The sequence below is a fragment of the Enhydra lutris genome, unplaced genomic scaffold (genome assembly GCF_002288905.1).
Source record: "Enhydra lutris kenyoni isolate GAN:26980312 unplaced genomic scaffold, ASM228890v2 scaffoldscaffold15, whole genome shotgun sequence".
Lineage (NCBI taxonomy): Eukaryota > Metazoa > Chordata > Mammalia > Carnivora > Mustelidae > Enhydra > Enhydra lutris.
The window spans coordinates 9,183,097-9,207,661 of NW_019154099.1; the positions used below are offsets into that span (position 1 = coordinate 9,183,097).

Below are 24,565 nucleotides of genomic sequence, written 5' to 3' on the forward strand. Positions count from 1 at the left end.
TGAATGTTTTAAAACTAACTACCTGTCTGAAATGGTGAGAAGTCAACTTTATAATGAATTGTGTTTTAACAGAAAACACGTTAAACTATGTCCTCTAAAACACTGAATGCAATATTCATATAAATTTAGAACTAGCCATGAAGGGAGAAAAGATTCTATAGTTTAACCAAAGGTAGAAGAAATTCAAGAAATCCAGAAATGAATTTTCAGGAAAAAAATTCATTAATATGCACTTGCATATCATTTAGGGAACTTCACACATGAAAAGATCAAATTTAAAGCTATGGTCAAAATTATTCTATACTTCAGTGATTTCAAAGCTTCCTGAGTTCTGTTTTTTACAAATCATATTTCCTTGAGATAGCATTAAAAAAAACTTCAAGCATTTAAGAGTTTAACATTCTCCGTCAAATGTCACTGTAAAATTTGCCCTGAAAAACACATTAGAAATGATATATAAAAGTTACCTGACTTAGAGGACCACTGTTTGTATCTGATGATTTACTTATATCCTTCATACAAATAATTTCATTTTCATTTAGACTGCAGAAGTGCAGTGAATTCAGAAGATCTGGAAGTTCCAAAGAAACTGCAGCTAAGTCCTAATTTAAAAAAGAAATACAATAAATAACACTTTTGTTTAGATTCCTATAATGTGAGCCTTATTCAAAAACCATAAGGTCTACTGGTTAATATACTTTCAGTTCAAAATAGTTAACATATGTAGTTTATCGTGAATAATTTTTTAACTCAAAAATAAAATGTACTAAAATATTTTAATACCTGCTATTTCTATAGCCTTTTAAAATACTGACATCAAACTCTAAAGTATTTTTACATGGTACCTCATACATTCATGACAACTAGCCTTTTAACAGTTTTTAGCTGCAAATGTCAACCTGCAATCTTCAAGTTAATCATGGAATATTTCCCACATATAGGGATTCTTCCCAGTAGAATGTGCTTCTTAGAGCTTAAGTTTTTATATTTGTAAAATACATATCTGTTTTTCTGCCTTTCCCCTCCAAAGTATTATATTAAACTCTGGCTGAATATTTTGTGAAGATATTAAAGAAACATTTTTTTTTTCTCATTTGCCCTTTTTAATGTAAAGACTTTACCCAGTGAAAGAATTAATGTCTTTGACCCCACCTAGAGTACTTTCCTTTATAAACATGACTTTATCAATAACTCTTAAAGAGGAAGTAGACTGAGAGAAATACATTGGAACACTTCTCTTTGCAGCCTTATGTTCTCAGGAGTATATCTTCTCTTGTGCCTTCTGTCTAAATAGTTTCCTTCAGGCAAGGGCACAATCAAGACACACAGCAATTTTCATTATCACCTGACAGGCATTATTCATAATGAAATGAACAGTACTACTTTTTCTTTTGGGAGACACTTAACTGCCATAAAAGGAAAAACATGGCAATCATAAATATTAAGCAGCAGCAGCACAAGGTAGGGGGAAAAAAAAGATGCCTACCACATCTACACGAGCTTCAACCTTCTTTATATAACGTTAAGCTCTCCTTTGCTGATCATAATCTCAACTACCAGTTTCTGTGTAAACACCTGCCTAAATCAGGCTAAAAATTTTGTACTGGTTAATCATTATTTCTTACAAATTTCACCTTTTAAATTGAACTCTATCTCAGTTAAAAATATAATGATCTGATGAAGTCAGATTAGGAAAACCATCCAAATTGAAAAAAAAAAATGAAGTCTCATTTTCTACATTATGCACAAAATGGAGGAAAGTTAGCTTGTGGTTGGCAACCTTCTCAGATAAATTACTTCTGTGGTCTCCTAACCTAAAACTACTTTCCGTAACAAGAATACTCGGAAAATGCTAAAAGTGAAAATGTCCAAAGCACACTCAAGAGTCATCTTTTAGCTTTAAATAGGAATGATTTAACAGAAGAGTTTAGTGTAAATTTTGGGCTAATCAGGCAAATTTCATGATCTCAAAATCTGTTCCAAATAATCTCCCATGGTCTTTCCCAGTTCAATAAATTGACCATACCTGAATATGAGCAGCATCTGTTTCTTCATTAAAACCTAGAAATGTGACCTGAATAAGGAATAAAGCTCCATTAATTTGAGTTTTTTAAGTCTTATCACAATTAGATTATTGACAGAGCAGAGATACAGAAAAAAGCACAGAAAACTTTAAATGCTGACTGTTACATACAAATGTTGAAGCATCATGTAGTGCAGCTGAAACCAATAGGTTACATGTCGATTATACCTCAATTAAAAATAAATACATTTTTTAAATTCTGGCTGTCTTGGACAAAATGATTCGTTTTTTCAAAATCATCACAAAGGTTTTTCACCAAAGATTTGGTTCCATAATGCAGCTCTTCAACCTTCCCCACATCCACTTCATTAACAAGTTTAACCAATTCTACTCCACAAACCTATCTCCTGTAATATCTCCCTCTCTCCACACCCCCTGCCCCCATTTCTCATCTGCATGATGGTCCTGTCCCACCTGGTCTCAGTAATAATCATGGCACTCCCCTGTCAAAACCTTTCCATGCTTCCCACTATGAAGTCCTAACCAAGGTCCCTAGGCTCTGGGTTAGCCGGGGCTTTCAACCTTCCCTCACATTTATTCATACACATGGGCCCCCTTTCTGGGTCTAGAACATGCCCAGTTTGTTACTGTTATGCAGTAACACCCCCACAACCTGTGTCTCTAGACCTTGGATGCTTACACGCCTTGCTCCTCCTCATTCAAGATCCAACTTAATGTCACCCCCTCAGAAAGGCTTTCCGGGGTACGTCTCCAAGACCCCTTATTGACTTCCTATGATATTATCACTTATTTCCTTCAACATCCTTATATAGGGATTTCTCTACAGGAGTTTATATGAATTAAGTTTCTAAAAGAATATCTAATGGCATGAAAAAAAGTCACATTTTAAAATAAAATAGTAAAAAGGACAAGTTACAGACAAAAATGATACAAGGTATGCACACAATTTCAACCTTATTTTTAAAAACATATGCATGAAAAATAGTACTGGATGGCAATACACCAAGCTATAAGCAGCGATTAATTCTAGATGATGGAATTATAAGTGATGTTATTTTTTTCCTACTTTTTTCATGTTTCTTCCCCCTAATTCATGTTTCTTCTTTTCATGTTTCTTGCCCCTAATTCATAAGATTAATGATAGGCATGTTCTTTTTTTTTTTCTTAAGGTTTTGTTTATTTATTTGTCAGAGAGAGGGAGAGAGAGAGAACGCGACAGAACGCGCAGGCACACACAAGCAGGGGGAGCCGGCTCCCTGCTGAGCAAGGAGCCCATCCCAGGACCCCTGAGCTTAACCTACGGAACTACCCAAGCACGCCGATAGGCATTTTCTTTTTGATACTTGCAGTATTTCTTATTTTTCTACAAGCATCATGTACTACTTTTGTAACCCCCCAAAAGTATTATTTTTAAAATTTATATTCCCTTTATGTCTTTGATATCATAGGAAGAAAAATCTTCCATTTGAAGACAGAATGGTAAACTGTCAACTAAGCAAGTACTGTGACTAAAAATACAAAATACTTAAATTATAGCAATATGGAAAATCAATTCTCAAGAATTAAGGGAAAGCAGCATAGTTAAAATATAAAGAAACACTGACTATACTTTTGATCTCTGTCTGATGACTCACAAACAAGACAGAATATTACATTAACCCAGGATCGTTATTCTAATTATGGTTATCACTTCCCAAAAGTGCTACAGTTAATTTCCAGGTCTCTGGGTAAACTGTTAGGCTCTAGGAGCCAGTCTCCTCATCTGTAAACCTTGGAGCAATACAACTCCTCTTCCACATTGTAAGGGTTAATTGGAAAACGTGGAGGAAAGTGCCTTGCACATCATAGACAGTCAATGACAAAGAAGCTCAAAAACAAACTTCTTTCTTTTCTTCACAAAACACTTAGAGATATGCATACCCTCAAGTGAGACAGAAATTCCTTCTATTCTTTCAAGTTTCCTTTTACTGAATACAAAAGAGAAAATAAGCTGACATGCGGTTTTGAAGATGCCAGTAGTTTTATATTTCCCATTGATCGAGGAAGGCCTCACCAAAGAATGTGGGCTCGGAAAGGCACTACGTAAGCAGCTGGAGAGATACAGGCTGGAAAAATGTTCGAGGGCAGAAGGACACAGGAGATCTGTCATACTTGGCAACAACAGAGGAGATTAAGAGAGACTCAGCTTTACTAAAGTAAAGCAGAAGGGATAACAGAGAAGATAATAGTCAAGAGCCACCGAAATTAGCTGACACAAAAGGAAAAGGCTCAGGTCAGAGAACACTGTAGCCTGAAGGGTCTGCTCACCATACCTCTGGAACTACTTCAAATATAGTTTCACAAGGAAGATGAAAGAAAATCCTTCCTCAAAATAAGAATACTCGATATTTTTTTTAATTAGATCCTTGGTTTCAAAAAAAAAATTTTTTTTCAACTAACATACTTAATTAGCACTTTTGAGCTTGAACAGCCTAATACCTTATTTCTCTTATTTGGTGACATGAATGTATTGATGGGACTGTGGCTATATTACAGGAAAAAATGTACTTCTTTTCATATAGTAAGTCCAAACAAAGACTGGAAACACTGATGTCGCACAGAAATAGTTGAGCAAGTACTATATCCTGAGTAGTAAATATGTTAATTTCAAAGTACTTTTATCACTACTTTTTCATTTTGTATCAAAGTACTGAATTTAAATAATCAAGAAAATAAAAACAAAAAAAAAAATAAAAGCATAAAGAAAACAGTATATGACATCTCAGCGGCTCAGTCGTTAAGCATCTGCCTTCGGGTCAGGTCATGATCTCAGGGTCCTGGGATCAAGACCTGCACAGGAAGCCCATTTCTCTCTCTCCCACTCCCCCTGCTTGTATTCCCTCTCTTGCCATCTCTGTCAAATAAATAAATAAAATCTTTAAAAATATATAGATACATTTCATGTTTAAGAGTAAAAATTTTAGTGTTAAAGTATCAATTTACTGAATATAGCAGGAATCATCTAATACAGTGCTGTATGTCCATGACTGTGAACAACAGTGCCTATCCACTAAATTAAACTTGCTCACTATAATACACTAAGACAACTATGTTAGCCAATATTTAAAACAAGTACTTCTCATACATGTATTAATACATACAGATTTTAGGCAATTTAAAAATAGATGGCGCAGCTTTACAAAGAAGCATGAAAATATACTGTTTTAGTAGGAAGAGATATAGAAAGTATTATGTCAAACCTCAGTCAAATTGGCATGTTCATCCTGCTTTAAGCAATCCTCTGCTGATATACTGCATAGTTCCTTCTCACTCTGTAATAAAGACTTGACAGACTGGAACACATCTTCACTGAAGCTCTGAAAACAAAAGATATTCTTAATTTATTTAATTCTAAGACAAGGTAAAAGATCTTGGAGATATTCTATTTTTAAATGGAGAGTCACTAAGTCTCCAATTAATATTCATTTGGCACCTGTGAATATATACAGACCTCAAATGAGCTGAGAGAAAGAACCAGCAAAGGGCTTAATCATGTAGAGTTCCACCTGCTCAAAACACACACATCACAGCCCAGGCATTCAACCTACCAGAAGCTCATGAGGCCCTCACTCTGGGTTCGCTTACTCTTACTCCACACTAAAACCCAACAGACTGCATACCTGATTTCCAAGTCACTAGCAGAACAGAAGCAGCAACTATATAAGGAGGAAGGTGATGTAGACGCTGTGATAAAGCATGATAACAAAAGCGATTACTCTCATAACGAAGGTGGAGATGGAAAAAAGAGATAACAACCTGAGCTAACACTTTTCAGGGATCCTAGGGCAGCTATATGATAAAATGAGGGAAGGTTTTCAGAATTTGGTAGGGGAGAGGTCACAAACACAAAGGAATAGAGGGAGGAAAAAAATTACATGAAGAAAATAATAAGTATTACAGTGAGACATAAAGAGAACATTAATTTCATTCTACCTTCTTCTCTTTCTACTGATTTACTGATCTGCTCTTCTATTAGAAATGTCCTGATTTCCTAATCTTTCCCTGTAGAAATTCTACCGAGCCCAAGACCTGTGAAGATTTTCCCACCCCTCAGTCTAATAAATCAAAGTTTCTACTGTACTATCTATACACTGAGATCATTTAATCCACATCACAACATACTACCATTTCTGTTTTTGTATATATTGGTCTTTCCTACTATTAAACCAAATTATTGAGCCAGAGACTATATTTGATTCAGTTTGTTTCCTTAGATTTCAGTACCTCACATACTGTAGGATATGAACTCAACAAATGTTTGCTAATTTAATAAGAAGTTAGCAAAACGCTTTGGTTTAAAAGACAAGATACATAAGAAACCAAAGCAGTAAAGAAAAAAATATAATATTAAATTTGAATATGAATTATCAATATGAACTCATGATTCCTTAAACACATTAAAAACATTATTTAAACTACTACATTTTTCCACTGAAACATCACAGAAGCAATGACCCTCAGTAGTAATGCACCCAGATTTTGATTTCTAAATACCATTTTGCCAATAAAAAGAATTAGCGCTCCTGGGAAAATGGTTGGTTCCAGGCTGGAGGCAGAGAAAGTATGCCATATGGGCGGGGCATCTTAATTGTGACAAAGCAAGGAATTGCTCAGGAACTAAATGGGTCATTTCAAAAGAACACAGCAGGAACAGGTGAAGCGGATTAAGGGCACATTTACTGCGATGAACACTGAGTAATACAGAAGTGCTGAATCACTGTATTGTATGGCTAAAACTAATATACCACTGTATGTTAACTGTACTAGAATGAAAATTTTTGAAAAAAAGAAAAGAAAATAGAAGCCAACCTGAAGGAATTCCCACTGGAATTTAGGCATCAAAAGAATAAAAATGGTAATGAATTATGATAACTGGATTTTTTTTAAACTGAATCCATTAAAAGAGACAGATAAAAGGATGAGGGAAGAACACTTGTTTAAATAAGAATGCTGAATGACAAATATGGACAGGATGACAAAATTTATAAATGCCATTTGTAAATCCCAATGTAATTACTGATTTAGGGAAAGATTATCAATGTATCCATATCACTGGGTTCAAAGCTACTGGGCAACAGGATGCTCACTCTCTCCCAGCATCACCCTACAGATTACTTATTAATTGTACCAATTATAAAGGATACATGTCTTTATGTTGGCAATATTTGGTGATACTGGGTGGAGATGAAAGAAACACAATACCCAAATAAAGCATGAATCTTGACTAGATCCTAGATGAAGAGCAAGGTAAAAATAACAAAGATATTTGAGACAATTAGGGAAATTTGTATATGAAATGCACGTTAGATGATGTTACTGAATTAATTTTTCCAAGGAGCGGTAATGATGCCGATGTTCTTAAGAGATGTCTGCAGCCAATTCTCACATGGTCTCAAAAGGGAAGTGTGTATGTAGATGCGTGCATGTGTGTATACGTGCACACATGTGTTTGTATACACACACAAATAGCATGGTAATGGCAAAATGTTAACAGACGGTGAACCTAAGTGAGGGGTATGTATAGTGTTCATTGAACTGATTTCTTTTCTCAACTTCTCTGTAGGCTTAAAAATATTCTAAATTTTAAATGATTCTGTTTTCATTAATGAGTGAAGGTTTTTAGGCTGAGATACAAACAACTCAAAAAAAAGTAAAAAAGTATGAAATCTGAACTTAAACTATTAATATAAATTCACAACACTGAAGGAGCAATGGGCACTCCTAGTAGCCAGAGTACCTGGTTTCTAAATACTAGAAGGGGTTCTTTGGAGAAAAGCCAATTCCAAGTCTGAGAAAGGGAAAGTAGAAGGTGAAACTGGGTTAATCTGTTATACTAGAAAGTATGGAAGCAATCAAAGAATTAAGAGCCTAATACAAAAGGATATAGGCACCAGCTTAGAGGGGACAATATCTGAGACCCCTTGAGCAACTTAAGTAAATGAATAAATAACTATAAATAAATAAAAGATTGTAAAACATAGAATTTTAAAAATCCATGAATCCAGAGCAATATAAATGAGCAAATGAATGGAAATAAACTCACTTGTTTATTCCACCAAATTATTAATCTGAAAATTGGTAATTCAAAGGCATTTACCCAGGCTTTATGGGAGATACTGTAGTTCATTAAGATTAATGAGGGAAGGCTTTTAAGAATTCTAGCTAATAAATGTAAAAAGAATGATAGCATTAGGAAAATCTTCATTTCGCAGCTTTTAGGAAATAACAGATTCAGGAAAGGGTCATCAAGGATACCAAAAATATTAGATAAAAAGTTGCTGGAAAAAAACAAGATATTTACACACAGCAAGTATCATCTCATAGATTATTTAATAACTAGAAAATGGAAAACACACATTTAAAATGGACGTTTCTGGCAGCATTACTACTCTCATCAACTGAGCAATTCTTGCATCACTGATCACAGGAAAACCTGAAATTCTATCTTAACATCATCCTGTAGGGTATTCTTGCTAAAAATGTTTAACCTGAATCTAACCAAGCTTTGACACCTAACTTCTAGAGTCTATGAAATGTAGAAGAGAGAGGAGTAAGTTAAATATCACAGATCTAGCACGTGGGACATTGCACAAGAAACTGGCCTGGCCTGTTCAAGAAGTCAGTCTTGAATGGATGAATAAATAAATAAACAAACAAACAAACAAATAAATAAATAGAAGAAACTCTCAGACCAAAAGTAACATAAATAAGTCATAAGCATCAAAGGCAACTCAAGGCTTAGGAGTCTAGTCTGAATCCAAAGTGGGAGTGTGGTTAGAGGTGGGGAAGACTGCAAAAGACTTTTTATGGGTAATAAAGGAAGCCTGAGTACATCTGGGTATTGGGCATTAGGGAATTATAATTTTCTTGAAAGTGATAACAGTATTATTGTTACGTGATAAGTGAATTATTGTTATGTGGGAGGATATGGTAATCCTTGGGAGAAGTACGCTCAAGTATTCAGGAGTAAAGAGACATTAAGACTGTAACTTTCAAGTAGTTCTGCCAGAAAGTAAACATGTGCGCGTGCACACATAGAGCAAATAAAACAAAGTACAGTCGGCCTTTGAACAATACGGGTTTTAATTGCATGGGTGCACTTACGCATAGTTTTTTTCAGTGAACGGTTTACTGCTATGTATTTTCTCTTCCTTATGATTTTCTAATAACATTTCCTTTTCTTTAGAATTTACTGTTAAGCATACAGAATATTATACATATGACATACAAAATATGTGTCAATTGGCTGTTTAAGTTATTGGTAAGGCTTCGGTCAACTATACGCTATTAGTGGCAAAGTTTTTGGGGAGCCAAAACTTATACATGGATCTTCAGCTGCACAGGGGGCTGGCACCCCTAACCCCCCATTACTCAAGGGTCGCTGTATGCAAGTTTATGTTTAGGAGTGCTATGATTTTAACTCTTCTGTATGCTTGAAATTTTTCATAATAAAATGTTAGAAAAAAGAGGTCAAGAAATGGAAGGGTAACCAAATTCTCTTAAGAGAAGGAGAGGGTTCTTCCACAGACTAGAAAGAGGATCAGAATCATATTTAATTTGCTAATTATCCAGTACCTAGCACAGAACCAGTACCTAGCACAGGGCCTAGCATAAAATAAACACTCAAATTTTTATTTGCTGATTGAATAAATGAATAAATGGCAATATCTGGGGGTAAAGGTAAAGGTACATAAGAAAATTCATACCTACTACTTCTATTGTTAAAAGATGGGGGAGATTTTGAGATGACAGAAAACTATCTGCTGAGCAGAAATAGGGAGGCACTGTGATCTTTGGGAAATAAAGTTGATTTACTTCATATCACTGTTTTCACATATGCCAATCTTACTAATATTATTACAATATTACTAATTACAATATTAAGATTCATTTAAAAACAAGAATATCATACAACTGCTTAACAAGATTTAAAAAAATTATCCACATTTTTATTAAAACTATCACTGAAAGGAATCTAATACAGTGAACTTACTCTTCTGACAGATGTTCTAGTCTTCATGTGACTATTTCTCAAAGTCTGGAAGGTCGCCATAACGATATTGCTGTTGTATGTAATCAATGAAGAATTAATCCATAAAATACCTAAGGAAAACATATTAAAAGAAAACAACTAATTTACTGATTTTAGTGATTCAGGCAGACATTCTGTCCTAAAATAACTTCTTTAAATTCAGTCATTTAAAAAGAAAAACCTTAAAATTCTGAGACATAATTATTTTAAGCAGTTTGCCTTTATTCAATCTCACTGCCTTTGTGTTTTGTTTTGTCTCGCTTTTTACAAATAAGAAAGTATATGAAAGTCTTAATAAGAAATGTTTGGAAATCCTTTTAAAATCTAAAATAACGAATATCACAAAAGAATCCCAGCCTTCTTGCCTCCCAAAAGGCACTCAAACCCTAGGGCCACTGTGAATGTGTGAATACTCCACTCCTTATTTCCTGGGCAGAAAGATTTGATAATATGCTAATGACACTACGAAATCTGTATTTATCAAATAAAATCCCATAAACAATAACAAACTCCTTATTTAGGAATCTTAAGAGCACCAATGACTAGAGTTCAAAAAACATCTAAGTTAAATGATTAAGAGTACTTAAAAAACGCATGCACACATACACACGCATGCACACACACAGATACACAGACAAACATATACACAGAGACCTTGGAAGAAACTCTAAAATTAAGAACTTAAACTTTTTATCAATGTCTTTAAAAAGTACCTTTGAAAGTTTAAATCAACTTGGGCATTAAGTACTCAGTATTCACATCTAATCACAGTACCTTGCCCATTCAAAATCTACTTGTGCTCATGCTATGGATACAAGGAGAACAAAGCAACACAACCCTCTTGGGCTCAGAGACTTGGAAGGAAAGTATTTCATTATAGTAAAGAATGAGAATAGGAACTAAATTCGAAATCACTAAATAACTCAAAAATCTGAATGAATAAAATTTAAGAACGGGTTTCAATCAAATTGGCCTTACCAAGAATAACCCAGTTGAGGCTTTTAAAACACCTGATTAATATAAATTTACACTATGGAGAGATACATACGCAAAACCAAACGTGAACCTACTTTCCATCAGGAAGGCAAACCAATTAAATGTTGGTGGAGTTCTAATTTTATATTCTTTCACCGTAGAGAGAAAACTGAAGTGTATATACATGCACCCACACATACGCACCTCCCTCTAGAGATTTCTAGATTGTAATTTTTAACAAAGAATTATGATATCCTATTCTGAACCAGAATTAATTCTAGTTGTCTCCTTAACAATAAAATGTGATTGACTAGGATTGAAGCAGGCTTGTGAGAAAGGCAAGGGAGGCTCCAACAGCACAAGATAAAGAACAATATACCAGTTCTCAGAAGAGTACCATTTGTGTCCCTATTCTACCTCTTATTAGCTTTGTTTCCTCTAGGTAAATTGCAGTATCTCCGGATCTGTTTCCTCAAAGTAGATATCAACTTACTTTCTGGAGATGTTTACCATAAGAATCAAATGGAAAATAATTTACAGGAGGTACTTCAGAAACTATACATCGTAAGTAAAAGAAAAGCTAAAATATTTACTTATGGACCAAAGTGATCAAGGGGTCAAATGCTCAAAACAAGGTATAAATATAAAAGTTTATGTGGCCAAAGCAAGACAATAATCTTTTTATTTTTCCCAGGCCAACTCTCTCCTTTTTCCCCACAGAGTTCTCTTCAACTGTCAGAAACCCTGAGAGGCAAAGGGACTTGCCTTAAACGTTACACAAAGCTTATAAAATACAAAGGCCAACACAAGGGTTCCAGAAAAGCAGAATTCTCAAATGCAGCAGCTGAGTCAAATGGCACCTTCCATGTGGGCAACCATGTAATACAGATCCAAACCTCGAAAATCTTCCTCTGCTATAAAACAGTAATCATCCTTCTGGGAATTCATCAAAGAAAGCAATGATCCTGAAGCATCTAGGGTCCAAATGAGAGCTTATAAAGCGCCCAGTGCTTTGCTAAGGGATTTATGTGAACATCTCATGTAATCCTCAGGACGGGTAGAATGGTATTCCAGCTTTACAATGAGACAAACTGAGGCTGGGGGAAGTTAGGCGATTCGCCCAGGCCCACACAGTGAGCAGCAGAGCTGAGATTCAAATCCAAACCAAACTCTAACACCCAGGCTTCTAATGACTCCTCTGGAGTGTGTAAAGGTCTGAAAAGCGGCTCATCACACTTTATATTAGAAATGAGCAGCCTACTAGGTGCCAGAAACAGGAGAGTGACTGAATAACCTGGATGTGGTCCCCCATGATGCGATCGCATTCAAAACACTGAAGGACAGAGAAGCAGCACACACAAAGCATCTTTACTTTCTGACTACTGAAAGGGTGAAATCGGGGAAAGAGATGGGAAACAGCAATCACCTTTGCAGCTGCTAACTAAAGTCCACAGGAGGAAAGATTACACACTGACTCAGAAGAGAAGCGGGCCAATTATCTAGATGAGCCGGTCACAGGAAGCTGCTGTGACAAGCCATGCCCCTGAAGCACAAGAGACCGTGACAAGGAGGCTGGGGACCGCCAGGGTGCTCGGAGACAACATCCTGTCTGGATTTGACACCTCTAGTTACCCCAGTATTCTACCGACAATACTCCTAGAGAGAACACTCTCTTCACAGCTGAGTACTAACGCAAATGGAACCCAACATTCAATAGACCTATGAATAAACACTAAAAACACACACACACACACAAAATACATATACACTAAAGAAAGAAAAAAAAATCCAGATAAATATTATCATGCCACCCAAAACTCCTATTATCTATTTTCAGAATGGTACATCAGAATTTATATTAATAAGAAAGAAACTATATTTAGTTCCATATCTTCACTCATTTTGAGTTCTATTCCATCCCTTTGTCTTTAACACATAAGTAAAATACTGTCTCACAAAGGGAAAAATCTATCAGAGAATCATCTTTGCGACAGTCCATTCAAGTGAATCCAACCTGAGATGGTATGACTCATACTCAGGTAAAGCGGATCTTTGGAAATGAAGCAAAGACAAACGGGGGAGAAAGAACAACAGAGTAGGGTTACTTCACCATCTTACATAATGAGAGAGAATGTAGTTTTAAACAGACTTCACAAGAGGGGCAAAACTATAGTATTTTCCCCTAAACACCTTTGTGTTATGATAATAAACTTCCCGCTAAATGCTTTTTTGATTTGTGCCCTGTTATAGGTAAACAAACAAGATTCCCTTGTTATGGGAATAACTGTGTTTCTTTACAGTCAAGAAAATTAAAATGAAACTAGATCATTCTTTTGAAAGATCAGAGACAGAAGTACAGATAGACAAGGCAAACAACTGAAAAGAAAGCTTGTAGAGAAGCGCAATAAAAATAGAGCATATAAAAACAACACCATGAAATAGGGGCCCTTAGGTGGCTCAGTCAGTTAAGCATCTGACTTCGGCTCAGGTCATGATCTCAGGGTCCTGGAATCGAATCCCTTGTTGAACTCCTGCTCAGTGGGAAGTGTGCTTGTCCCTCTCCCACTGCCCCTTCCCCTGCTTGTGTGTGCATGCACTCTCTCTCCCCCTCCCTCAAATAAACAAATAAAATCTTTAAAACTAAACAAATACATCATAAATTAAAAAATAAAAATACCATGAAATAAATGAAATCCCCTTAGAAGCAACCAAAAAGCAGAATGGATATTGCTTAAAATACTGAAACGCCAACAAAGTCTTAAGAAATATCACAGGATAAAAACAGATGAAAGCATTAGAGAAACAATTATAGAGAGTATAGAAAACAGACATATGGGACACTTTGAATAAATTACACTTATCTTGGATCCTGTGATTTCCTTTCCTAAAATTTATCCTACATATATACTTGCACAAAATTCATGAAGATATATGTGAAAGAATGTTCACTAAAACAAAAAAAAAAGCTAAAAATAATCTAGAAGTCCATCAATTCAAATAAATTATACTACATTTGTATGACTGATTATTACCAGCTGTTGGAATTAGATCAATACACACTGATGTGACAGCATGTCCATAAAATATTAAGGTAAGAAGCAAGTTGCAGAACAGTGTACACAGTATGTGTTCCCTGCATGGCTTTAAAAAAATAATTACATACACATGCAACCCTGTGTATATATTTGTACATGTCTAGGAGATACTATAATGGATATAGACTAAACTTATGACAGGGGTCATGCATGACAGCTGGGACTTTTTTAATATTGTGAAATGTCATGTAACTATAGTATGGGAAGATGATACATTGTTAAGTAAAAGAAGACAAGTTTCCACATGTTCACAGTATCCCATTTTTGTATAAAATCTATATGACTACAAGTGTGTATTTATATAAGCAATGTAAAAACGAACATCTACGACCTGGGTAAATACAATTATAAGAGTTTTATTTTTCTGGATGTGCATAAGTTCTTTCATAATCAGAAAACAAATACTTACAAGTCTTTGCTCCCCTCTTCTGGCCTAAGATATTTTCAAGTTGACATCATCTATTTCCTGACCTTTTTATAGCCTGAATTAACCAAAGCCAAGGAGTCTCTGAAACACCTTCCTTGTCTTCTACCAGCACTCTTATCCTATCTTGACTCTCTTCCTATGGCACTGGTTCTCAAACTTCAGTACACATGTGGATCAGCTTATTTCTAACACCCCTCTCACCCCCAGTGATCCAGATTCAGAGACCTAAAACCTGGATCAGAAACCTGAATCAGACCTGAAACCTGAAACCAGAGATCCAAAGACCTGGAACCCTGAAATCCCTATCTTTAACGAGTACCCTCTCTAGTTTCTGATTGAGAAACACCGTATCTCTCTAGCCACTACATTAGTCTCTTTCCCTAAATTTTTTCACAAGTTGGTTACTCAAATGCTAACATTTCTAACCTCCATCCTTGTCCTTTGTGGTACTCATTCTACCTAGTTTTCCAAGGATAGTTAATCTCTACCTTTGGTTTTAACTGTGCAAATAACTCCCTCATACCTATCTCTAGTTCAGTTCCTGCACCTGAGTTTCAGTTCCTTAGTCCAATTCTCTTTTTTCTTTTTTAAAAATATTTTATTTATTTGAGAGAGAGAGAAAAAATAAGAGAGAACAAGCATGAGAGGAGGAAGGTCAGAGGGAGAAGCAGACCCCTTGCTGAGCAAGGAGCCGGATGTGGGACTCAATCCTGGGACTCCATAATCATGACCTGAGACATCCAGGCGCCCCCCTTGGTCCAATTTTCTACCAAATATTTCTGACAAAATATCCCAGTTACTCCAAAATCGGAATGTCCAAAAATTGAATAAAACTTTCTCTCTAAACAATCTTCTACATTCTGTTAGTAAGAGCCAGTAAACCAACTGAGCCAGCAGGCCAATCTGGAAACTGGCTTTTCCCTCAATCCCTACAGATTACCGCATCTAGTCAATCCTCAATCCCTCCTAAACTTCCCGCCAATCTCCCCTCTCTTCCACCAGCTGAACTGCTACTTACTCTTCATAGATCAGTTTAAGGACTTCCCTCCTTGAGGAAGACCTGGCACATCTCATCTATCCCTCTTTGCCCAAAGAGTAGCCACATCCTTTATGTTCACAAAGTGGTCTGTCCTTTATTCCTTTGGTGCCATTGTTTGGATGCTTCCTTCCTTTTGTGAATTCCTTGAGGACAAAAATGTTTTATTGTATTTGTATTCTAACACAGAAGGCATTCAAACATCTACTGAATTAATAAAATAAAAAGTCTTTTAAAAAGAAAGTATATCTTTAAATGTATACACAGGTATTTCTACATTTAATGAATTATTTGTGAAAATATAAAAGTTTTCAAGAATTTCTAATTCTATAATATTTGATAACATATTTATAATAAATGCTCCAAAAACATGTTGGCCAAATTCCAAATGGCCAAGTGTTAAAAATCAATATTCTGTTATATATAAACACAACAAAGTAGGGCAAGATATATGAAACATGAGTTTTCAGATATCAGACAACAGGTAACCCAGGCCTATGACAGCTAAAAGAAGGGTAACACTAGCTGCTGGCTATTTCCAGGTCACAGCACAGAGAGAAGAAAGCCAAGCAGTCCGGCAGTCTCACCAAGTTGCAGAGACAGAGAGATCAGAGTCTGGGAAGGCCAAGAAGGCTAGAATTTGCAGGGCAGTGCACTGGAGAGAGAGCTCACAAAGACTGAAAGCATCAGAGAGTTGCAGATGGGTTCTTCTAGGGTCCTTGGTCAGATACTGATCTGTGCCAAGTATCAGAGGTTGGGGAAATAATTAACTACCAAAGAGCAGCAGGCCAAACAATACCTGGAGCCAGACAGGGCTTGGACAAATTTGCACTTCCACCAACCAGAGTGGGAAAAACCTTGTAGTATGTCAGGCAAAGGATGGCCTCCATAGCAGGAAATCATGTTAGTTGTGGGACTAAGTCAGCACTACACCAGAGGCTGTTCTGTCATCACCCCAACAAAGCTTAAAGGCAAGCCTCAACACAATCCAACAGGTTCCAAATAACCTATGAACCCCAACTATATCCAGCACTCTTAAAAAAAATACAACAAAATCAAGCAAGCAACAGCATAAAACTCAATGGCTAGCACAAAGCCAAAAATTACCAGTGGAGGAGAAAATTATGACCCATAACCAGGAAGAAAAACATCATTAAGTGCAGATCCAGAAATGACAAAGATGATGGAATGAAGAGAAAAGATGTTAAAACTGTATTATTACAAATATGTTCCATATACTCAAGCAAGAAGAAAACATGATCATAAGGAGAGAAACAGAAAATACAAGAGAGCCAAACCAAACTTCTAGAGATAAAAATAAATCTAAAATAAAATACATACTGGGTAGAATCAACAGATTAGACAGCAGCAAGAGAATGTGAACTTAAAGACGTAGCAATAGAAGCTATCCAGAATGAAGCACAGAGAGAAGAAACACACAAACAAAGCAGCCTCAGTGACTGACTGTGAAAGGTAATTGGAATCCCCAAGAATGTGGGGGAGAGAAGCACTACATGAAGACAAAATGGCTCAGAATTTCCAGAAATTGATGAAAACCGTAAACTGACAGATGCAAGGGATATCAACAAACCCCAAGAAAAGTAAACAAAAAGAAAACCACACCAAGGTACATCATAACACAGTTTCTGCAAACTAGTGATAGAAAAACCTTAAAAGAAACGAGAGAAAAGTATACATTACATACAAAGGAACAAAGAAAGACAGCAGACTTTTTGGCAGAAACTATGCTGGGCCATAAATAATTGAGCAACATCTCAAAAAAGTGTCAACTAATGGGGTGTCTGGGTGGCTCAGTCAGCTGAGTGTCCGGCTCTTGATTTCGGCTCAGGTCATGGGTTAGATTTCATCTAGGGTCCCGGGATAGAGCCCCGCATGGGGCTCTGTGCTCAGCAGGGAGTCTGCTTGAGGCTCTCTCTCTCCCTCTCCTTCTATCCCTCCCCACACTCGTGCACATGTTTTTTTTCTCTCTCTCTCTCTCAAATAAGTAAATATTTTTTAAAGTGTCAACTGAGATATCCATACCCAATGAAAATTTCTTTCAAAAATCGAAGAAAAATAAGATTATTTGAACTAAAAAAGCTATGAGAATTCACCAGCAGCCAACCACCACTAGAATAATAGGCAAGAGAAAAACACCAGATGGATGTCTGAACCTAAACAAGGAATTTAGAATGCTTGAAAGGGTAAATATGAGGGTAATACAAAAGATATTTTATAAAGATGTTTTCTCCTTGTTTATTTATCCCTTTAAAGAATAACTATTTAAACTAAAAATAATAACAGCATATAATGGGGTTTACAATATACACAAGTAAAAGGCATGACAAAATAAAGCACACAGTGTGGTGGGCTAGAGTTTAAAAAAAAAATGCTGTTCCTACAGTATACCAAAAAATGATATTGATAAGTTAAAGTTATCTCATAAACCCTAGAGCAACCATTGGGAAAAAAAAAAAAAAAAGACTAATACCTCATAGGAAAACAGTGGCATAAAGGTGATGCTATCTCCCGTTTCTGCAAAATCAGGAAGCTAAGGCTCATCTTCACAGATTGCTATAAGAATGCAATTACATAATATATGTACAAACAGGACCTGATAAAGCAGGAATTGATACAGCAGGAATTCAAATGTTTGCTTCTTCCTTAAGAACAGACTTGCCATTTGACATAAAACCTAAAATACCCAGCTATCAGTTATTACTTTGTTTTCTCTTTCAAAACAATAATCAATTATAAAAAAAGACCTAACTTGTTTATGATCTAAATGATTACCTATTAAGATCCTTGCTTCTCTAGTTTCCTGTATACCAACAATAAACAAAGCTTTAAAAAAAAAAAAAAAAAGAAAGAAAGAAAGAAAGAAACCCTAAAATCTTCAGGCTGTGCTTTTCAAAGTGAATAAATGGCTTAGAAGTTTAAGTAATATTGTTAATCTTCTATAAAACCCCCAATTACAAGATTATTTTAACAAAAAATATGTTCAGAATTTTAACCCAGGAAACATCTCTTTATCAGTGGCATCTATGGCATTATGAATCAAAGAATATACTGTTGAAAAGACATTTAAGTAGCTCCTGCAAATAGTAATAAGGCTCTACCCTAATCTGCCAGTAGCAGGTATGAGTGAATGGGTCTGCTTTGCCAATGGTCCAGTACTTGGTACCTATGAGGCATTCCCAAAAGCCTGTGCAAAACCTATTAACTGACGGGATATATAAAGCATAAAAAAGAAAGAAGAGTGTGAAAGATAATTTTGAGGTTTCAAGCTTGGGGAGCTGGAAGAAAAGTGGAGCCTTTGCCAATTACAGGGTAACTGGAAGATAGTGTTTTATGTTAACATAGTATCGAAAAATACCTAAAATACATACATTTAGTTGGGGGTGGTCAGAGCTACAGTTGTTATTCCAGGAACCATCTATACATACAGAACTTGAAAGCTGATCCTACAGACTAGGAAAGAACAGAAGATCAAGAAAGAATGTAAGGGGACAACCCTGATAAAGAGTTGCTGGGCAGGTAAGCAAATACCACAAATATGGGGCAGTTGGAAAAGCAGGAGAAGTAGAGATTTAGAAGATTTAATATCACTGGAAACAAGAAATAGTTTTAAGTCTGGAATGGTCAGTATTAAAACTTCCAAACTCCTGAGGGTAGAGATGATATTCTTCCATCTCTGAATGTTGCAGGAAACTGAACCACAGCACACAGTCAATAGAAGTAACACCACATCCTTACATTGTGCCAAGCAGGCACTGCTTAACTGCTGTTAAACAGAATTAACATTTCTTTTTTTTTTTAAGATTTTTTTTTATTTATTTGACAGAGAGAGACACATCACAAGTAGGCAGAGAAGCAGGCAGAGAGGTAGGGGGAAGCAGGCCCCCGCTGAGCAGAGAGCCTGATGCGGGGCTTGATCCCAGGACCCTGAGATCATGACCTGAGTTGAAGACAGAGGCTTAACCCACTGAGCCACCCAGGCACCCCCAGAATTCACATTTCTCACAACAGAAATTGGTGTTGTTACACCCACCTTACATATAAAGAGACTGAGGCACAAAATGCTTACATAATTCACCTTAACTTACAAACCTAGAAGATTGTCTTGAAGATCATTACTGAGAGCACGTTCAGTGTAGTACTGGGGGGAAAACTCAAACGGCAGGATGTTAAAGTACACCAAAGTACATTAGAGTACAAAGTACATTTCCTCCCTGTCTGTCCCCTCTGTTAAAAACTTGCAGTAAGTTCCCAGTCTAAAAAAGTACAAACTGGGGGCACCTGGGTGGCTCAGTCAGTTAAGTGGTTAAGTGTCTACCTTCTGCTCAGGTCAAGATGCTGGGCTCCAGGCTAAGCAGGGAGTTGGCTTCTCCCTCTGTCCTTCCACTCCACTGACGTTCTCTCACTCACTCTGCTTTCTCTCTCAAATAAATAACTTCTTTTTAATCTTAAAAGAAAAGTACAAACTGAGGCACACCTACACTTCTTTCTCATCCATTTTCCCATTCCCATCTTCCTCCATCCTCTGCCACAAGGACTACACAAGTTGATACCTGGGCCACAGGGCTATCTTTTCAGAAATTCAGAATGAAGATAAGGAGACACCTGTTGAGAAGCGTGCTGCAAACACAAAGTGAGCTGCCACCACAGCAAAGCAAAGTTTCATGCAAACCGAAGTCAGAGGGAAGCAGGAACCAAGAACTTTAAAGAGAGCCAATTTAAAAGAAACTGGAACAGATAGAGTCCAGAGTAGCAGAGACAAGACCATGTGTTCCCAGAGAAAAACTGGAACAGTAACTAACTGCCTAGAGATTTTTCTAGTTCCCAGGATCCTGAGCTGGACTTCATGCAAGGGACTTCAGAGGCAGTCCTCCGACAGTTATGACAAATGCTTTTTTTAACTAAGTTCATTCAAATGGATTTCTGACTCTTGTAGCCAAATAATCTTAAAGCCATTAAAAGAGGTCAAAGGAAAAAGACTGAATAAGCAGCCACTATGTGCTTCAAAATAACTTTGAGGTATTTTGACTCTTCACCATCACGGGTGAGAGGAAATGGAGGCTCATCTATATTAAGTAGTAGTCTGCCTTACTCCAAAGCCCAAACTCTGTATTTTGCCTCATTTTCATTCAAGTTACATCCCATCTATCCAGACGACCATACCACTTATTTTTTTTTTCTCATGAAACATTCTCAGAATAATCCAAAAATGTTAACTTTTCACCTTTTAACCTGTTCAGCCTCTATACACTTCAACCACCTTTACTCTATCTAGTAAGTATTTAACAATAAAATGACGTTGTATATGCAAATATGAGCAGCAGAATAAAGACATTCGGATCTTTTTGGTCTGTTTCGAAACTGATAGAGTATTTTTCTTTCCTTTCCCTACCTTACCAGTTGATACTTGACCCTTAAGTCAAGCCCAAACTAAGTGTAGCTCTTTTCCTGACCTGTCCCACCTTCCCTCCCTCCAAGTGGTTGACATTATTACTAAAATGCAGGCCACCTAACAGAAAAAGAATACATTCGGCTTACCTAAATAATTAACCTACCTAAAACTACTTCATTACTTTTCTTCTTGTTTAAAGATTTTATTTTTAAGGAATTTCTACACCCAATGTGGGGCTCAAACTTACAATCCAGAAATCAAGAGTCACATGCTCCACCAACTGAGCCAGCGAGGCACGCCCCCCCTCAATTATTTTTCAAAAGCAAGACAAAACCGACAAATATCTACATGCTAAAAGCTTGAAATCCATACCAAAAGGCTATAAAGACTAGCAAAAAATTCTATTTTTCTCTCCCTGAAAATCAGTTTGCCAAGATGGAATGGTAGGGAACTTTTAAAATCTAGACCAGTCTCTTTTGCCCATTCTCAAAAAGATGTTCCCTAAGTTTTCCACATTTTCTTTGAGAATGTAACAGAACTTCACTGCCCATTTAAATAAGTGGAAATTTCCCTAAAAATGACCTAGAGTGTAACATCTGGCTTGATTTCTTTTACAAGACAGTAAATTTCCGGAATTAAAAAAAAATTTTTTTAAATGTACTATCCTTCAACCAGCCTCTAAAGGTAAAGAAGGATTTTTTTTTTTTTTAAAGATTCTAGATTTATCCCAGAATTTAGAAACTAAAGAAGCTCTTACTGTGGGTTCAGGGCCTTCGGCAAGGCCCCTATCCTCAACAACTCAGAAATATCACTTGCCTAGGAGTATACATCTAGGCCCTTAGCAATACTGCAGTTATCTGGATACATCCACTAATCACTAGTTACCAATTCAGCCTGGGAATCCATTTGTTCTGACTGCCTTAAATTCTTTGATCTCTCATAAATTGCTCTGCTACTCACAGCCACAACTAACAGTGAAATTCACTGTCAACCGTGGGTATTTCTGCCAGAAGGAACATAAGAAAGTAGGAAAAACCATGGTACTACTCAAAAAAGGTAACTAGATGTTTAAAAAGGTTCATTAAAATGCACTATTTTAACTGACACTATTCATGCCAGGAACTGTGTTGCCAATTACTCTGAAATCATAAACAAGACATTAAAACAATCTTTGCATTACTGAGTACCTTATATTTTGAGTACTCTGTATTTTCTGAGTATTTCCAGACATGCCAAAATCAGTGTCAGTCAATTTAACTATAACATCCTTCACATGGTGGGAAGAACCCAAGGAAACCTTACATGTTTTGCGAGGGACTGAATAATTACAAAGCTGAAAAGAGAACTAGAATTTTTAACTCTGATTTGCACTAAAGCCATTAGGTACGTGTCAACTGTGTTTCTCAGCCTGAAATTTCCTTAACACCTTAAGCCTAAACCACCTCCAGTTTAATAAGATTTTGGAAGAGACGGAAAGCAGAATTGCTACCAAGCAATACCACTGCCATGGTTTAGACTCCACTGCCATTGCCATTTTATGAACGTGTTTAATACTTCGGTCACATCCACATATTTTCGTGCAAAGCAGAGTAGGTGCCTGGTATAATAAAAGTATACCCAATCCATTCAGGATATGGATGGCCAGCATTTAACCATTAACAACAAACAGCCCCAGAGAAAATGTGACAGCAAATCCAAACACCAACATTCCGAGAAGCTGCTTGACGCCTTCCGTTTCTGTCACAAGATTTGGGTTGCGCCTGGTTCCAAGGCTCTGGGGTTCTGACAGCGAAGGATGCTGCTCGGGGACAAAGTGCAACGTCCTCCTCCGGCATAAGCTCCGGTGCGCGCACCACCAACACAAACTAAGCACAGCTCCGCGACGCACCGAAGATACCCGGCTCTGAAGGCCGTCCTGGGGATGGGAACTGAGCTTGTCATTCAAAGGGGCCGCAACTCCGCCACTACACTCTGGACCCCAGGGGACCCGTCTTGAGCCCGAGGACACCCCCTCCCCCCAGGCCCGGTGCTGCGGGCTTCCTTCCACCGTCCAGCTCCTGCCGCCCTCCTCCCACCCCCGAGCCAAGGTGCAGCTCTGGGAAGCCCCGAAATCAGAGCAGGGACTGCGGGCCGGCGGAGAGGCTGGGGCACCAGGAGCCGGACCGCTCCACCGACCGCGGCCCCGCACCACGCCGCCACCCCGGCCAACGCGCGGCTTACGCGGCAGGCGGATCCGCAGCCGCCTCACCTGGGGCCGCAGCCTCCGCAGCTCACAGGCATGTCACCGGCCCGCAACGACCAGTCGCGCGAGCAGCTGAGCAGGCGGGCGCCCCCTCCCGCACCGGCCCCCGGCCCTCCCCCCCCTCCCCTCCCCGCGGCCCGCCCCCGGACTGCCCACCCCCGGCTTCCGCCGCCGCAGTTCCAGTAGGCAACACCACCTAGTCCCCACGCCTCCCACTCACTCTCGCGAGAGGGTGCGGCACCTCTCGCGAGAAGAACTCTGTGACCAAGCCCGCGCAAAAGTGGGTGGGCTTTTAAAAACTGAAAGGAGCAGAAAAAACCTTCCCACGTGCTCTGGGGCAGCTAGCGGATCGGCCCCGCGCGTCACGTGATGGGAAGCCGGCCTCTCTATTGGCCAGAATCCGCTCAGCCATGGGAGCTTTAAACGCTTGGCTGACCTACGAACCTGCGGCGAACGTCTTGCGCGCTTCCTGATCCGTTACCTTGGAAACGGTTTAACCCTTTCCTCTGCCAAAATACCCAATCGTTGGCTGGTCCTGCAAGTTTGTTTTCAGGCCCTTCCTCCTTTCTTTGGACCCCTTGGTCTTACCGCCTGGGGTCTGCTGGGCTTCTTCGCCACAGGCTAGCTTTGCTGTCTTCCGACTGCCAGGGCTCTTCCCAAAGCGGCAGCCCCGGCAGATCTGACGGCCCAAGGAAGGCTCATCCTTTGGGGTAGCTCCGCCCCTTCTCCCCAGCATCTCTAGGGAGGACCACTCACAGCGCGCCAGGCCGACCGCCCCATCCAAACCTCAACAATTAGCATCAAGGGATCTCCGGGCCCTAGTGCTCACCTTTACCAATTCACGCGGTATTGGAATCAGGAAGTAAAGTATTGATCACGGAGAAACCAAGCCCCAGACGATAAGCTAATGTGTGATTATTTACATTTAGAATCGTAAGGCCTAGCCCAGTCAAGGTGCACAGTCTCCCCATGAACATCTATTCAAGGGTGGAAATACCCGATAGATGAGAAAGACGTTTTGAAGTTTATCCTCATTAATGAGTTTTGTACTGTTTGGGGGCTGGGGGGCAGGGAACAACGGGTGCATTCTTACGCTCACGTCTTCATTCAACAAATTTTTGTTGAGCTACTACAAATGTTAGACACTGCTCCAGGCCGTCGATTGAGCAGTGATGATGACAAGTGAGTCTAGGTTCTAGAGTGCTTATGAGGAGGAGGGGAGAAAGAAGAAATGTTTGTTGGCGTTAAGCTCAATGAAGGAAAAT

General features: G+C 38.1%; 1 protein-coding gene across 2 annotated transcripts in view; it reads right to left on the reverse strand.

Annotated features, from left to right (window-relative positions):
* LOC111146895 (A-kinase anchoring protein 11) overlaps positions 1 to 24,010 on the reverse strand; it is a 49,577-nt gene extending 25,567 nt beyond the window's left edge. The window contains exons 1-5 of one of the 2 annotated variants that reach the window (XM_022502625.1): positions 23,889 to 24,010; positions 10,077 to 10,186; positions 5,284 to 5,400; positions 2,027 to 2,074; positions 468 to 602 (exon numbers count right to left, since the gene is read on the reverse strand). In XM_022502625.1, the coding sequence (XP_022358333.1) occupies positions 468 to 602; positions 2,027 to 2,074; positions 5,284 to 5,400; positions 10,077 to 10,136 (360 nt within the window). In that variant the 5' untranslated portion in view covers positions 10,137 to 10,186; positions 23,889 to 24,010. Of the gene's footprint in view, positions 1 to 467; positions 603 to 2,026; positions 2,075 to 5,283; positions 5,401 to 10,076; positions 10,187 to 15,630; positions 15,753 to 23,888 lie in introns of those variants that run through there. The other variant, XM_022502624.1, reaches the window with a different exon arrangement.
* Between the last annotated feature and the right edge of the window lie 555 nt (positions 24,011 to 24,565).